The sequence below is a fragment of the Xenopus laevis genome, chromosome 6S (assembly GCF_017654675.1).
Source record: "Xenopus laevis strain J_2021 chromosome 6S, Xenopus_laevis_v10.1, whole genome shotgun sequence".
NCBI classification, from domain to species: Eukaryota; Metazoa; Chordata; class Amphibia; order Anura; family Pipidae; genus Xenopus; species Xenopus laevis.
Window position 1 is genome coordinate 107,164,841 of NC_054382.1, and position 17,331 is coordinate 107,182,171.

The 17,331-nt window shown below is 38.4% G+C and overlaps 1 protein-coding gene across 2 annotated transcripts in view; it reads right to left on the reverse strand.

Moving 5' to 3' along the window:
• Positions 1-314: 314 nt before the first annotated feature.
• LOC108695351 (junctophilin-1) overlaps positions 315-17,331 on the reverse strand; it is a 59,668-nt gene continuing 42,651 nt past the window's right edge. The window contains exons 3-5 of one of the 2 annotated variants that reach the window (XM_018223809.2): positions 12,564-12,682; positions 3,284-3,912; positions 315-398 (exon numbers count right to left, since the gene is read on the reverse strand). In XM_018223809.2, the coding sequence (XP_018079298.1) occupies positions 318-398; positions 3,284-3,912; positions 12,564-12,682 (829 nt within the window). In that variant the 3' untranslated portion in view covers positions 315-317. Of the gene's footprint in view, positions 399-3,283; positions 3,913-12,563; positions 12,683-17,331 lie in introns of those variants that run through there. The other variant, XM_041567923.1, reaches the window with a different exon arrangement.

A 17,331-nucleotide genomic window follows, 5' to 3' on the forward strand; every position in this document is an offset into this window, starting at 1 on the left:
GCACATGACTAAATAAAATGACCTGAGATGGCTGCCTACACACCAATAATATAAATAAAAAAAATACACTTGCTGGTTCAGGAATGCAATTTTATATGGTAGAATGAATTATTTGCAGTGTAATTCAGAAATAGAAACGCCATTATAAAAATCATGACAGAATCCTTTAAGGATAGCCAATTTAAGAGTGCTATCTATTTACACTTGTCTTGCAGGTGCTGAAAAGACTTTTGAAAATCTTTAGACTTTTTTTCAGTGGATGAATGAGACATTGGCTTAATTAAAACAAATATTTACCTCTTGTGCAGCTTTTCCATTCAAGTGAGGAAATGGACAAACAGAATGGCTAGTCCAACATTCAACAGCATGACTAGGGCAATCATGATAGAATTGGGTGTCTGAAAAGAAATTAAAAAAACAAACAAAAAACAAACAGCAAACTTGTTACAGTATGAAATAAAAGGTACAGCGAAGAGTAGAACAAGATATTGTTTTATTATCACAAATTGTGCAGACGGCAGATTTAGTCGCATGGCAACTAATTGCCTCTTCCCCGAACGGTCTTCTTCCTGCCTTCCACCTGCTTCAATGAGAAAATGCCAGCGCAATGCACTTGCGGCGCTTCGATTTCCAATATCGCCAAAGTTTCCTCGTGAGGCAACTTGGGGCAATTTCGGAAATCTAAGCGCCGTGAGTGCATTGCACTGGCGTTTTCTCATTCAAGCAGGCGGAAGGCAGTAAGATCTCGCCGAATCTGCCCTTAGCCTTAATTCTTGCACAATAGATTAATAAACTAAACACAGCTGCTCTAACAGTGACCTTACGCAGCTGATAAAAGCTGCTAACTTGGCCCTTCCAGTCCAAGTCGGAAGCTTATTGGGCTCATGTACGGGACCGAAAAATCTTTGGAGCAGGCACTCAAAGAAGGCAAACTTCCACCATGCAGTATGTTCAGAGTGAAAAGAGTTTATTGTATCCACAGCCTTACACGTTTCGTGTCATAAACACTTAATCATAAGTAAGGCTGTGGACACAATAAACTCTTTTCACTCTGAACATAGTGCCTGGTGGAAGTTTGCCTTCTTTGAGTGCTTGCTCCAAAGATTTTTCAGATTGTTCGCTCCCTGTGCTGAGGGCTCAGGGCGGTGCACCTGGGCCTCTTCCTTGATGTGGTGAGTAATCACTTTCTACCTGGAGACCCTAAACTTCAAATTTATTAATCATGCACGGGACCCTCCTAACAGAATGATTAAGCTACGCTATGAGCTATAGATAAAGGTTGCTGCCCAAATGTTTCATTACAAAGGGTATACAGTTGATACGGTCGTGTAAGATAAATAATTATCATTTACCAGTATGAAGCAGACCCTATAGCGATCAATTCCTTTATTTTCAGGATTTTGGAAATATTTGACAAAAGTTTGCCAAAAAAACCTGTGACCACACTACGAGGGTGTTCAGCCTGCAGTCTTAAAGAGGTTCAGTCCTTTCATTGTGGGAACTAAGAATCGTTGAGGGTAAAACATTTGAGCTAAAACACCTTCTTACACATACTGCACAGCCACGCAATTTATGTATTTAATAGGGAATGCACCGAATCCACTATTTTGGATCTGGCGGACCCCCGAATCCTTCGGCTGAATACTGAACTGAATCAAAATCCTAATTTGCATATGCAAATTAGGGGCCGGAAGGGGAAAACATTTTTTAATTTGTTTTGTGACAAAAAGTCATGCGATTTCCCTCCACGCCCCTAATTAGCATATGAAAATTAGGATTCGGATTAGGTTTGGCCAGGCAGAAGGATTCGGCCGAATGAATCCTGCTGAAAAAGGAGGAATCCTGGATTCGGTGCATCCCTAGTATTTTAAATGCAGTGATTCTTCCTACCAACAATGAAAAGGACTTTTTGGATGATTTATCAATGTGACAAGACACATCTGTCATTGCTCTTAGTACGCTGTAAAATTTTTAGCTCATAAATGGAAAAAAATATATCCCTCTGCCCCCTTTTGACATGAACTCATTCAGCTGGGCTTCTATAAAAAAAAAAAAAAAAAGCAGGTGTATAAACTTCTAAATATATATTTATTTTTACATAGTGTGAGGAAACCATGACATCCTATCTGTGATTTGCAGGGACTATATGCCCAATCTTCGGCTGATAGGGTCGCCAACCTGTTGTTCCATGTTGAAGGGATGGATTCCGGGAACATGGAATAAGGTGAGAGAGATTTGTTGTGGAAAATGTCAGAGAGTCAGATGCAGACCATCAGGGGTTTTCTCTGAATCTGAGAAACCCACTATGTCTGAGAAACCCACTATCTGAGAAACCCACTATCTGAGAAACCCACTATCTGAGAAACCCACTATCTGAGAAACCCACTATTTTTATGTGTGTATATATATATATATATATATATATATATATATATATATATATATATACACGTTTCGGCTCCTGTACTCGAGCCTTCTTCAGCTGAAGAAGGCTCGAGTACAGGAGCCGAAACGTTGCAATAAATTTTTTATTTCTTTGCACTTCATAAAGTCCCGTGTGCGCGTTTTTTTTGCTTGCTCTATGTATGATTGACTATAACCTGCACCCGGGCAATTGCCTAATGGATTGAGAGTGCTCCAGCTGTTAGAATGAGTATATATATATATATATATATATATATATATATATATATATATATATATATATATATATATATATTTATATTTACAGTAGTTCAGGTAGTCTTTGCACACCTTTTTTACTTACGGCCAACTAAATGAGCTTATGTCGAAAAGAAATATAAATACAATTATAATGTATTTATTCTTTTTATAATTATAAATAAGTAATTATAGTTACACAGATACTGTATCCAAAGCCACAGGATTGGAAGACATGCCTGGTGGTACTGCAGGCCTACATCACTGAAGAAATCCATACCCAAAGCCCAGCTGTAGCCCATATTTTTCTAACTGCCACATCAGCACTACTCATTTGGTGGCATCCCACCCCCACCTCAACACACACATGATTTAGAAAGGGTAAACTTTGCAATCTTTTAACAACCATGTGAGCAAATAAAATCACACTCAGCCTTGTGTTTTGTTTCTCAGAATATACACAGGAAGTGTCAATGACAGATCTGCTATGCCAGGGCATTATAATCTTTGAAATACCAAGCAAATATTTACAGTATTATACATGAAAATAGAGAGCTTTGTGTACACACACGGTTTTCATTTCAGAGATCATTTTCTTGCTTTGAGTGAGTTCACTGCTTACCGAGTTGACTTCATTTTCTACAGGAGATAGCGCTTCATTATTGGCTGGATTCTTTGGTGCTGCAGGTTCTGCTTTCCTAACTTTTGGCTCAGGTTTGCTTTCTTTGGCTTCTGGCTTAGTCACTGGCTTCTTGGGGCTTGGCTTCTGTGGTGGTGGAATACGTGCTAATGCCGATGACTTGACAGGGTTTAAATCTCCTTTTACCTCTGAAGTCGACGACGGATTTACTTTTACTAAGTATCCGTGGTAGTCGGCATGCAGTTCCCCATTTCCGGTGCTGCTCGGATTTGGAGCATACGATGCCTTTGGTGGAGAAGGAAAAACAATCTGTTCTTTGACAGGTGCTTTGACAGGCAAGGGTTTGTTGGACGAGACAGGTAAGTTCTCAACTGAGGAACTTTTTTTGTTTAGGTAAGCAGATGTTGAATTATAATTCTTCCCTTCTGAATTTTTTGGAGCAGGTGGGGAAGTTGGTTTCCTTCTTTCTTCCGGTGTCCGTGGAGGGGTTGTACCTTTCCTGTAAAAGTGTGGCGAATTTTTTGGAGAGGGTGGCTTCTGGGGAATTTTTTCTTCAATGTTTTCTTGGACTTCTATCCCTTCCTGAAACATCTGCTTGATGTAATCCGGCCCTGGGCAACAATATAAAGATATACAAAAATGAAAATATTGAAACAGTTGGAGAACTATCCATATCGGACTTATAGATGGGTCTCTCCAGCCAACCAACCTGCTTTAGAATTAAAGAAAATACCCAATAAACATGAATTAAAAAAATAACAATGAGTTAAAAGTTATTATTACACAGGTATGGGATCCGTTATCCAGAAACCAGTTATCCAGAAAGCTCTGAATTACAGAAAGGCTGTCTCCCATAGACTCCATTATAATCAAATAATCCAGATTTTCTCTGTAATAATAAAACAGTACCTTGTATTTGATCCAAACTAAGATATAATTAATCCTTATTGGAAGCAAAACCAGCCTATTGGGTTTATTTAATGTTTACATGATTTTCTAGTAGACTTAAGGTATGAAGATCCGTTATCAGGAAAGCCCCAGGTCCTGAGCCTTCTGGATAACAGGAACTATACCTTTAACTGAAATTGGGGACAGTATGTGTTATCTGGTTTGGACTATTACAATACAGCCGAAGTCAGTTCTCTTCCAGGTCTGCTGATCAACTGGCTTCTGCTAAACAGATTGAGGAGTCGGGACCAGCAGTGCAGACAGATTCTACTTTCAGTAGCAATCACATGTACAATTAACTTTAAAACAAATGAAAGGTTTGAAAGTTGGTTACAACTACATTCACTCTCATTACGTAAAAACTTTTTCCAATCCTCCTCCTTTTTATTCTGCAAACTTCCTCTACCCCAAATATCATCAAAAAATGAAAAGTAAAATGCATAAAAAAACTGGTGTCTATGGCACAGATTTCGATTGCAGGTACAGTTCACAGCCATTCACACATTTCAATGAGTTGTAGGTTGCTTACCGTTCGTGTAAAGGAGATCTATGCCCACAAAAATGAATTCAGGGTGCTGTTCTGAGCAAAATGAAGCCCGCAGATAAAACTGCTAATATCTAGCTAAAATTAGATAATGAATGTAAATTACAAAATGGCGCAAACACCCTACGGTTACATCAATTCATTTTGAGTTCTCCTGTAAATGGTAAGTGCCACTGGCCTCCTGGTACCTGTGTCTACCACTTAAAACACACTCTGCACTCTCATATAGGTGTCCAAGAAGCATTCAGCGGCAGATTGCAGCGAACAGGGCAATCTGCCACACACAGTGGTTTAAGCTAAGAGAGAATTTTCTTTATGTCAGTGCGGTACAGAACATCATCTGACGCATATCTGGTTACCTTCCCATTGCTGTGTTTTTTAGGCTACTGGGAGGATGAAGGGATGATATCACTCCAATTTGCAGTACAGCCGTAAAGAGTGACTGAAGTTTATCAGTGCACAAGTCACATGATTAGGGGCAGCTGGGAAACTGAGAATATAGTAAATTTATGCAGGGATAACATTGGATGGGGAAAAAAGATCCAATGTTGCAAAGCTGGTGAATAGCAAGGTAAACTTTCCCATACTGACAGGGGGTCCAGGTGCTCAAGCCCCAGACCTTCAGCTTGGGGAGGTAGTATCAGACATGTACAATTCAGTGGTAAACTGGCACAAAATAGATGCAAATGAAAAGTTTTATTATGCAAAAAGGAACATCTCTATGAATAAGTGCCCTTGAGGCATGGAACGCGTAAGGCCACCCTTTTTGCATAATAAATTTATTTTATTTTTTAAATTTCTTTATTTTCAGTTTTCAAACCGTAATAAAACTTTTAATTTGCATCTATTTTGGAGTGAAGTCCAGTCTTTGTGCCAGCTTACCACTGAATTTTACAAACTGAGAATATGTCTAGACCCATGTCAGATTTCAAAATTAAATATAAAAAAAAAAAAAATCTGTTTGCGGTTTTGAGAAATGGATTTCATTGCAGGATTTTGCTGGAAGAGCAGCACTATTAACTGATGAATTTTGAAAAAAACATGTTTTCCCATGACATATCCCTTTAAATGTGTCCCCCACTGTACAATATATGGTTATGTCTTTATGTATGGTAGGGATGCACAAAATCGACTATTTTGGATTTGGCCGAACCCCCAAATCCTTCACGAAGGATTCGGCCGAATACCGTAATGAATCCGAATTTGCATATGCAAATTAGGGGTGGGAAGGGGAAAACATTTTTTACTTCCTAGTTTTGTGACAAAAAGTCACGTGATTTTCCTCTCCGCCCAAATGCAAATTAGGATTCGGATTCGGTTCGGCTGGACAGAAGGATTCGGGCGAATCCGAACCCTGCTGAAAAAGGCCGAATCCTGGATTAGGTGCATCCCTAATGTATGGTCTAAAGAGGCCAAAAACATTTTTACATTTTCCTTTTTTAATAGGGAATATGGAGCACCACAACATAGCAGGGCAATGCCACTGAAAGGGTGCATGTTTTCCCATGACGGTATACCTTTATATACACAGACATGGAATCTGTTTTCTACAATAGAAACCTGGCGTCTCCAGATAAAGTATATGAATAAATGTTACGTCCGTTAAATTTCAAAATCCCATCAGTCATCATGGAGAAAGAGGAGGGACGCACCCCGAGAAAAGGAGTACACACAGGGCATCCATGGGGAAGGAATTGATCAAATAAACATTAAAGGGGTGGTTCACCTTCAAGGAAACTTTTAGTATGTTATAGAATGACCAATTTTTCATTATTTATTTGTTATAGTTTTATAGTTATTTGCATTTTTCTTAGACTTTTTGCAGCTTTCAAATGTTTTTCAAATTTTCTAAAAACAAATGCTCTGTAAGGCTACAAATGTATTTTTATTGCTACTTTTTATTACTCATCTTTCTAGTCATGCCCTCTCCTATTCATATTCCAGTCTCTTATGCAAATCAATGCATGGTTGCTAGGGTAATTTGGACCCTAGCTACCAGATGGCTTAAAATGGAAATCGAAAAGCCGCTGAATAAAAAGCTAAATTATTCAAAAACCTTAAATAATAAAAAATGAACAGCAATTGCAAACTGTCTCAGTATATCACTCTCTACATCATACTAAAAGTTATCTCAAAGGTGAACCTTTAATGGCATCCATCTGAACAAATTGCTGCCAAATTCAGCAGAATAGTTATTTTCTCTCTGCAGCTGTGTCATACACTCTTCTGCAAAACCCGATTCTCCTCTACATTTGTTCAATGTACCAAGGCGCATATTTAATCGAAAACGAGACATTTATAGAGTTTTAGTAATTTAAAGCTTAATTGAATAATTAGCTAAAATATGCTTTGGGGTGATAGGTGTAATATACTGAAATTATCAGCAGCACCAATTCACTTATTCAGTCTATTACGGCATTCATTAAAACAGCTGTTTAACATAAAATGCTCATGCAAATAAACAGCATTAGTAATGCATCCCTGTCTCCATTTAACAAAATCATTCATTTATGCGTTACATAGAACGAGGCGCAATTGTTCCTGCATTTTAAAAGCTGGAGAACATTTGGTTTATATACACACGGGTAGGCACATTTATCAATGGTCGAATTTCGAATTCATGTTAGTTTTTTTAAAACTCCCATAAATTCGACCATTCGAAATTTATTAATAAAAATCAAATTTTTTTCAACTCTGATTGAAATGACCTGAAAACTCAAACTGAATTTGAGTTTTTTCTCAGATAAAAACTTAAAATGTCAGAAATTGAACCCTGGACCTCTCCCATTGACAAACAGTAATTTGGCAGGTTTTAGGTGGTGAATAGTCAAATTACTTAAAGGAACAGAGTATGATAAATCTCGAAAATCTAATTCGAATTTTTTTAAAAACTCAAATCGAATTTAGATAACTCCCTAGTTGAATTTGACAGTTTTGACCATAAAAAAAATCCAAAATTTGAATTTTCAATAAATCTGCCCCTTAATAAATTGAATTTAACAGTTTATGAATATAATTTAACTACAAGTATGGAACCTGTTATCCAGAATGGTTGGGACCTGGGGTTTTGCAGATAACAGCGCTCTCTGCAATCCGGATCTTTATACCTTAAGTCTACTAGAAAATCAAGTAAACCCAATAGGCTGGTTTTGCCTCCAAAAAGGATTAATTATATCTTAGGTGGGATCAAGTACAATGTACTATTTAATTAAAACAGAGAAATAATTTTTAAAAATGTGGATTATTTGGATAAAATGGAGACTATGGAAGATAGCCATTCGATAATTCGAAGCTTTCTGGATAACGGGTTTCCGGATAACAGATTCCATATCTGTACCCGCCATGTGGCAACTCTAATTTTAAATGACAGTGCATCATTAGAGTTGCCACGCTTCAACTTATAGCAAATTAGATGTGTTTTCATTTTAAATCTGTAACATAGAAGATGAATCCAGTTTTGTGAGGCCTTCAGACTGCCGTACTAGAAGTTGCTTAGCTCTGCATGTATTCCATGTCATGAACTTGTGTCCTGTCAAATTTTATTAACAGTTATTAATAACCTCTTCACACAATATCACATTCAGTAGTCTTCTGTACTTTCCGAGCCTGCTTAACAACATCACAGGCCTTTCTTCTATGCGGGCACATCTTTTAGCAACACCTAGCACACTGGATTCTTGTGCTCCGTGAAAGAGGGGCTTATAGCGGGCAAACTAAAGTCACTTTTCTCCATAAAGGAAGCATTATGTGACCATTATAGATGGCACAATGAATCATTGTATTCGGCTACATCGCTCTTGTTCATAAAGGAACGCCTCTAGCACTGTCCACTTATGTAAGAAGGCATAGAAAATGGTAGATGTAGAGTTATCAAGACAGAAGTATTTAGTTACAGTCATTATACAGTAGGATTGATATATTGCACCCATCTCTGTTAAAGTTTCAGAAGCTGAAAGTCCTTTGGTTTTGTGGATGATCTCATTTTGGGACAAGGGTTTGTTTGTTCTGTCCTCTGTCCCTGGCCAGAAAGCTACATTAGCGACCCATCAAACTTAGCTTTGCAGTTCCCAGAGTGAATATGTGGAGTGAGATAAAGTCTGAGGGAACAGTTATACGTGCTTATGCTTAACTCAAGTTAATATTAAAGGGACACTGTCATGGGAAAACATGTTTTTTTCAAAACACATCAGTTAATATTGCTGCTCCAGCAGAAATCTGCACTGAAATTCATTTTTCAAAAAAACAAACAGATTTTGTTATATTCAATTTTGAAATCTGACATTGGGCTAGACATATTGTCAATTTCCCAGCTGCCTCCAGTCACGTGACTGTTTTCCCATGACAGTATCACTTTAAATGTGTCACCACTGTACAATATATGGTTTATGTCTTTATGTATGGTTCAATGTCTAAAGAGGACAAAAGCATTTTTCATTTTCCCGTTTTAATAGGGAATATGGTGCGACACAACATACCAGAGTAATGCCACTGAAAGAGTTTGGGAACCAAAACCCCTGTTTGTTAATATCTGGAAATGGTAGAAATTTTAGTTATGCAAAAAAGTATAGTTTAAAAAAAAATCTATTTTCATGCACATTAGGTTAGTACACGTACAGAATTGCTTACATATAACTAAGGACTACACCAATCAAAGCTCATATTCTGTACGAGGGTTTTATCAAGTGAATATGAAGTAAAGTCAGGTTAGTATTTTAGCCAGAAAAGGTGGCAACCTCAACAGCAGCTCAGAAACACATGCATTTTATGATGGTAATAGAAGTGCAGGTAAATAGAACTGTAGGTAGAAAAAACAAGGTGATGACAATCATAAACCAATAAACCAACACAGGTATAAGCAACAGCTGTTTAAGATGCAATGTACTTTGGACCACAATGTCAGGAAATTCAATGCATTCATCTCTATTATGTGGAACAATTTAACAAAAGTTTTAAAGGAGATGGAAAGACTAAAATTAAGTAAGTTTTATCAGAAAGGTCTATATAAATACACCAGTAAACCCTCAAAGTAATGCTGCTCTGAGTCCTCTGTCAAAAGAAACACAGCATTTTTTTCCTTTTATTGTGTACTCATGGGCTTCTGTACCAGACTTCCTGTTTTCAGCTTAAACCTCCAGGGCAGGGCTTGAGCATGCTCAGTTTCCTCATCTCTCCCTCCCTCCTCCCATCCCTGCTGTAATCTGAGCTCAGAGCTGTAAGTGAGCAGGGAGAGACTCAGGCAGGAAGTGATGTCACACCAAGCTTATATGGCAGCTTCTATCCTAAACAAACAGAGACAGTGTCTAGAGCTGTTTACTCAGGTATGGTAAAGCATTCTGCAGAATAAATATAGCATTCTAGCTTGCACTATTGTGGCTAATCTGTTGGCAAGTAACTGTCTTGGAGCTTTCCTTCTCCTTTAAACAAATGAGTGACTGAAAATACAAGAGTGTTGGAAAACCATGACTATAACAAATGTTACAAGCCTTGCATGAACATGTTACCATCAGGATGATCAGCTTCCTCTCCCCAAATGGATAAATAAGGCTAGGGCTGACACATGGCTTCCAGACACAAACAAAGAAGAGGATTTGGGGGGTAAGGAGCTGAATCGACCTATGGATTTCAGCAGGCTGATTTCGGCCCAGTCTGACCATAGCCTGAGGTAGAGTCCTGCACGGAACCAATTTCTAAGACCCGGACCCGACCCCGCATATTTACCCACTTTGAACCCCTGCCCTACCCGGACCCGAAACTGCCTTATCCGCATTCCGACCCGCAACTCGCCGACCACAATCAAGCAGGAAGTGATGTTGCTGCAAACCGGAAGTGACACAAGTGGGCGGGGCATAAACAAGTTTTGTAAAACTTTAAAAGGAGTAAAATATAGACAATATTAAATAAGAAATTTAGACGAGCCCCACGGCTATACCCGCACCTAAAAATCCTTCCCTCATTCCGCAGGGTGCCGCTTTTTTTTTGCGGGTATACCACGGGTATCCGACCCTCTGCAGGACTCTGAAATCTGCAGGAGTCTGAGGAAAGAATATGAATGCAGCTCTGAAACAGCTTCTTTGGTCAAGGGTAGCTGAAATGTTCAGTTTATAATAATAACAAACTACACATTTGGCCTGTCTCAAACATTGGCCAGGTCTGTGCCATTTATAGTAAAAGCACATCTTGACTGAAGCACTCAAGTCATCAAACTGAGATATAATTAATCCTTATTGGAAGCAAAACCAGCCTATTGTTTTTTTTTAATGTTTACATGATTTTCTAGTAGTCTTGAAAGTGGACCTGTCATCCAGACATAAACAGCTGTATAATTACATTGTCCATACCAGTTATAAACATCTTTAAAAATACTGTCAATCATATATTGCTTGTCCCGCCTCTATGCATGAGGCATAGAGGTGGTTCAGGCAATTATTTTCACTTTCATTTCCTTGATGTCACTGTCCTGCTCACATTTCCCCTCCCTCCTAACCGTCTAGAATTGTGTAGTCAGTGCCAAGGCATGAGCAGCAGGTGCATTCTGGTGCATAAACAAGATTTTGGGGTGAGACAAAGCATGCCTTTAAGGGATACTGTCATGGGAAAAAATGTTTTTTTTTCTTTTTTTTCTCAAAACCCATCAGTTATTAATGCTGCTCCAGCAGAATTCTGCACTGAAATCCTTTTCTCAAAAGAGCAAACATTTTTTTATATTTCATTTTGAAATCTAACATGGGGCTATACATATTGTCAGTTTCCCAGCTGCCCCCAGTCATGTGACTTGTGCTGATAAATTTCAGTCACTCTTTCCAACTGTACTGCAAGTTGGAGTGATATCACCACTCCCCCCCCCAGCAGCCTAACAACAGAACAATGGGAAGGTAATCAGCAGCTCCCTAAGACAAGATAACAACTGCCTGGTAGATCTAAGAACAGCACTTAATAGGAAAATCCAGGTCCCCTGCGACACATTCACTTACACTGAGCAGGAGAAACAACAGCCTGCCAGGAAGCAGTTCCATCCTAAAGTGCTGGCTCTTTCTGAAAGCACATGACCAGGCAAAATGACCTGAGATGGCGCCTACACACCAATATTACAACTAAAAAATACACTTGCTGGTTCAGGAATACAATTTTATATTGTAGAGTGAATTATTTGCAGTGTAAACAGTGTAATTTAGAAATAAAAACGACATCATAAAAATCACGACAGAATCCCTAACAGTGTCCACAAAATGGCTGCTGACTGCTTGCTGTGCTTGTGAATTCCAAGGCTGAAGGCAACAATCATTTAAATGATTTATATAGTGTAAATAAAAGTTTATTTCGCTTAAAAAACACAATAGAAAAGAATTTGGAATTATTTTGTAAGTATGAAGATCCAAATTACGGCAGGATCCGTTATCTGGTAAACCACAGGTCCTGAGTACTCTGGATAACAATTTCCATACGTGTAGTGTACACCACCTGGATCTGACCCAAGTACAGAGCTAGAAAACACATGAAACTGCACAATTTTGGGGCCCCCCCTCCTTATATGGTCACCCTTTGCTTACAACTAGGAAACTATTCTCACAAATGTCTATCTTATAGCAATTCAGGTGTGTCATCAGATTTAAAACAGCAGCTCTTATCTGTGTTCCAGGCAGATGGTATAAAGAGGGTGCACTGCACAATGTTGAAGCGTTGTAATAAAAAATAGGTGTGGGTTTACAAATTACCGATCCAGTGGGGCAATATAAAAGTCTTGGCAGAGATATTATTTTGTACGGTCATTACCTGGCTGGCGGAAGCTTGGAGAAAGCTCTCTTGCCACTGCTCTTGCAATGTCGGATTCTTGTCGTGCAGCTTGGCTTGCCTGATCAGCTGCATTAGCTTTAGCTCGAGCATGTTCTGTCCTAAAAACATATTAAATATATACATTATAAACAGAAATTACCAATATTATTTGTAGACGCACATAAATGTCTAATGACATAATGCAGGGATGAGGCCAAGTTTTAGCACCTTTTAATAACAGCTGACCAAATCCAAGATCAAACCACCTTTGTATCTATCATCAATGAGCAGTAAAGAGAAAACTACAGCCTAGAAGTAGGATTTACATTAACTTTGTCAACAGTTTTTTTATTCTCCCAAGACATACAGTATTTTGCTGCATATTCATGTCCTATTATTTAGGGACTTCAATGTTCCTTATTAAATCTTGAATAGGCTCCAGTGAAATGGATGCTTCCATAGGTCAGATGACTCTGTAAGTGGCATTTACATATATCAATGCTCAGACATGCGAGTATCCTTGTTTTACCCATAAATAAAAATGATATAAGCTGTAATTGGTTTTAGAATTAGCATTCTTAAAGGAGAAGGAAAGCTACCAAGGCAGTTTATTGTCAATAGATTAGCCACAACAGTGCAAGCTAGAACAACATTTTTATTATTTAGAATGTTTTTCCATACCGGAGTAAAACAACTCTAGACACTAGGGCTCATTTATCAACACTCGGCAAATTTGCCCATGGGCAGTTACCCATATCAACCAATCACTGATGAACTTTTTAAAGCCTGCTGCAAGTACAACAATGAATGCAGCAATTTGATTGGATGCCATGGGTTACTTACCATGGGCAAATTTGCCCAGTGTTAATAAATGACCACTACTTTGTCTATTTGTTTAGGACAGCAGCTGCCATATTAGCTTACTGTTATATCACTTCCTGTCTGAGTCTCTCCCTGCTGCTCACAGCTCTGAGCTCAGATTACAGCAGGGAGGGGAGGAGCAAACTGAGCATGCTCAAGCCCAAGCCCTGGAGGTTTAAGCTGAAAACAGGAAGCCGGACACAGAAGCCCATGTGTACGCAATAGAAGGAAAGAAATGGGGTATTTCTTTTAAAAGAGGACTCAGAGCAGCATTACTTTGAGGGTTTACTAGTGTATTCATATAGACCATTCTGATAAAGCTTACCTAATTTTAACCTTTCCTTCTCCTTTATTACAGAAAATTCCACAATGGCATGCAAAAATTTTAAAAAAACAAACAACCTTACTAGTTCTTAAACTATCCTAAGACACATTTTTAAAGGGAATTTACCCTACAAATTGTATAAACAATAAGAATGCCAAGTATAGCCAACACTAGTATGTCTTCCACCCTTTTAAAATCTGACTGGCTATAAAAGCCATATTATCTACTTTTAGACAGAATGCAATAAAACATAAAACTTTAAAGTAGTATTATGCAAATATTTTCAATATAAGCTCCATAGGTAAGGTTTAAGAGGCAATATGCACCTGCTTAAAGGTAAATTTTATTTTCTAAATGTGCAGATGTTTTACACATATACCCACAATGACATTGGTAAATTCAATTTAAGGCTTAGAGCAGACAAAAGATATTCTAATTGATATTCAACACCAAGTCAATCTCTCTGCAGGGTCTTCTATGGCTACAAAGAGTCCTAATATTTCTTCCTGTCTGAATTGGGCATAATGACGTACACAGACTTGCAGTTCATGAACAGAAGGGGAACATGGTCCTCCCTACCCCTCTATGCTGCCTGTACTCCAAACCATAATTCCTATTATACCTACTGGAATTATGATGTTGCACTGTCAATTCAATTAAAGGTAAGTAATGTCTAAAATAGAATAAGGCTAGAAATGCTGTATTTTGTATACTAAATATAAACATGAACTTACTGCACCACAAGCCTAATCAAACAAATGATTTATGCTTTCAAAGTTGGCCACAGGGGGTCACCATCTTGTAACTTTGTTAAACATCTTTGCAAGACTAAGACTGTGCACATGCTCAGTGTGGTCTGGGCTGCTTGGGGATCATCATAAATTATCAAAACAGCACAAGTCAAATAATATGTGCCAGAAGCCGATACAGCAAGACTGATTAATAATCAGAATAAGCAAACTGCACTAGGTTCTGTGTTGTCATGTAATCTAATGTGGATTTCATCGTTTTTGTATTGTTTAATACAAACTTTCTCCAACTCTGCAGAATCAGTGGCTGCAGCAAAATAATCCTCCAAATAGAATATCAGTTTATCTGTTTAAATCTGGCTCCATGATCTTTGTCCCTGCAGCTGGAGTTGGAAACAGAGGATGTAAAGGCAAAAATCCAATACAAATCTCTACACAGTCGCCGGCTGCTCTACAGGGAAACATACAAAGCTGTTTGAGTTCTGCATGGCTGAGAAGTAAGGTGGGGGCTCCCCCTGTTGTTCATAAGTATGATTGTTTCCCTGCAGAGCAGTTAGGGACCATCTGACAATTCCTATCCACAGCAGTTTTTAATTAAAGTATATTGGAGATAGGTTTCTTTTTCATTAAAGAAGATAAAATTGGGATTTTATTTTTTTGCCTTTACATGCCCTTTACAGAACTACATTTACTTGATAAACGAATCATTGAAATGGCAGCACAGTAGTAGGGATTTCTGATGAAATACATTAGTGAGAGCAGAAGTACAAGTGAGTGTAGAAAGAAGAACATTTTGCCTGCAGGGCCATGATATAGATCACGTGCTGAAGAAAAGATTAAAGCACTATCACACACAATGTGTCAAATGCCCTGGGGAATGACAAGCAGTTTCCTTGGTAAGAAAAACAAAAGGACAGATGTCCCCAGTGTGCTAAAAGAACACACAAATTATCCATGCAGCAACATGCGGATCATTTACCAGTCAGTCTAAAACTGCACTACTGAAGGTGGCCATAGATGTTACAATTATGATCTTTCCTGGAAAAGATCTTTTCAGGAAAGATCATACATTTCAATACACACGTGTAGAGCTGAATCATCAGATTTAAAGGAAGAAACAGTAGAATTCTACTTGTATTTGACGATTCCAAATTTTTCCGGCCAGCCCGATTGATGAGCCGACCGATAGCTAATATCGGATATTCTACGGATTATAAATCGCCTCATCTCCCACCACACACACGAATATCGTACGAAAATTTGTTTCGTATGATATTATTGGTGCATCCATGGCAACTTTATGCAGATTAACCTGGCCTAAAAGGTTCTATTTATCATAGTGTTCATCACAACATGTCCAAACCTACTTAACGTGTTCTTTTTAATCTCTGCACATTGCATAAATCAGATTTCAAGCTGTGATACAGTAAATAACCTGTGCTATGGAAGGAGGAGATTGCAGGTTAATTCCGAGCTCCAGCCCAACTTGCTATATTCTAGAGCAGGTATCCCCAACCTTTTTTTTACTTATGAACCACATTCAAATGTAAAAGACCTAGGTAGCAACACAATTATGAAAAAAATTCCTGGGGTGTACAATAAGGGCTCTGATTGGCTATTGATGGCCCCTATGTGGACTGGCAGCCGACAGGAGCCTCTGTTTGAGAATGCATCTGGTTTTTATGCAACAAAATCTTGCCTCCAAGCCTAGAATTTAAAAATAAGCACCTGCTTTGAGTCCACTAGGAGTAACATCTAAGGGGTTGGCGAGCAACATGTTGCTCACGGGTCACTGGTTGGGGATCACTGTTCTAGAGCTTCAATAATGTCACCAAGGCCAAGTAATTATACCATTGCAAAGGTCTACAGCAACTTAGAGGAGAAATATGTAGACCAGAGATCCTTAACCATAGGCTAGGATCCAAAACGTCTACAGCTACAACTAATCCCCAATGTGGCTATCAGACACCTGATCTGGTGTACCAGTGTAAATGAAGTTGTCTTTGGCATATTGAAGGGAGTGTAAAAGTTTTGCTTTGTGCACAGTTTTTTTGTTTGAATTCCAGCAAAGAATTGAATTTTCTTGATCTAATAACCAACATAATGGTAACATATTAGTACATTTCTGATGAAACACAGTTGGGAGAGCAGAGGTAGAAATAAGAACATGGACTTGCCTGTGCTCAGCTTTGGAGTAGAAGGGGTCTTTGGCAATACAGGACGGCCAGAGGCCTGAATTTCAGAATGGGGAGAGATAATAAGCCTTAAATAAATCGGGTCTATCAAATGCATAGCCCACTCCAAAGCCAAGGGGGTTATTTATTAAACTCCGAAAGCAAAAAACCCAAAAGATTTGTTTTTTAACTATGAAATCTGATTTATTATACCCCGTTGATGGAAAAAAAACAGAATCCGTAAAATCTGGCATCTCAGAACTGCCGAGGTTGCATATAAGACAATGGGAGAAGTCCCGAAGAGATCTTGATCTGTGCTGGGTTTGGTGCAATAATCCAAATATTTTGTGGTTTTTGGGCAAAAATAGAAGAAGAAGAAGTTTTCGGGTGGAAGATTCTTTTTTTTTTTTTCCAGATTTTTTTCCCCGCACAGGAAATTTTCGGGAAAATGTATTGATGAATAAGGGGAATAAACCTGTGTGGATCTGGTCAGACTAGTTTTCAGAAAATAATGGGATAAATTAGGCCTCCCCGTAATGTATGGTGTTCCACTGAATTACATGTGTTCAGTAACATAGGACATGTGTGTTTGTGGGTGCAGAAAGTGTAAGAATGTATGTCCCTTTATGCAAGGTCTGTATATATTGCATCCAAGCTGC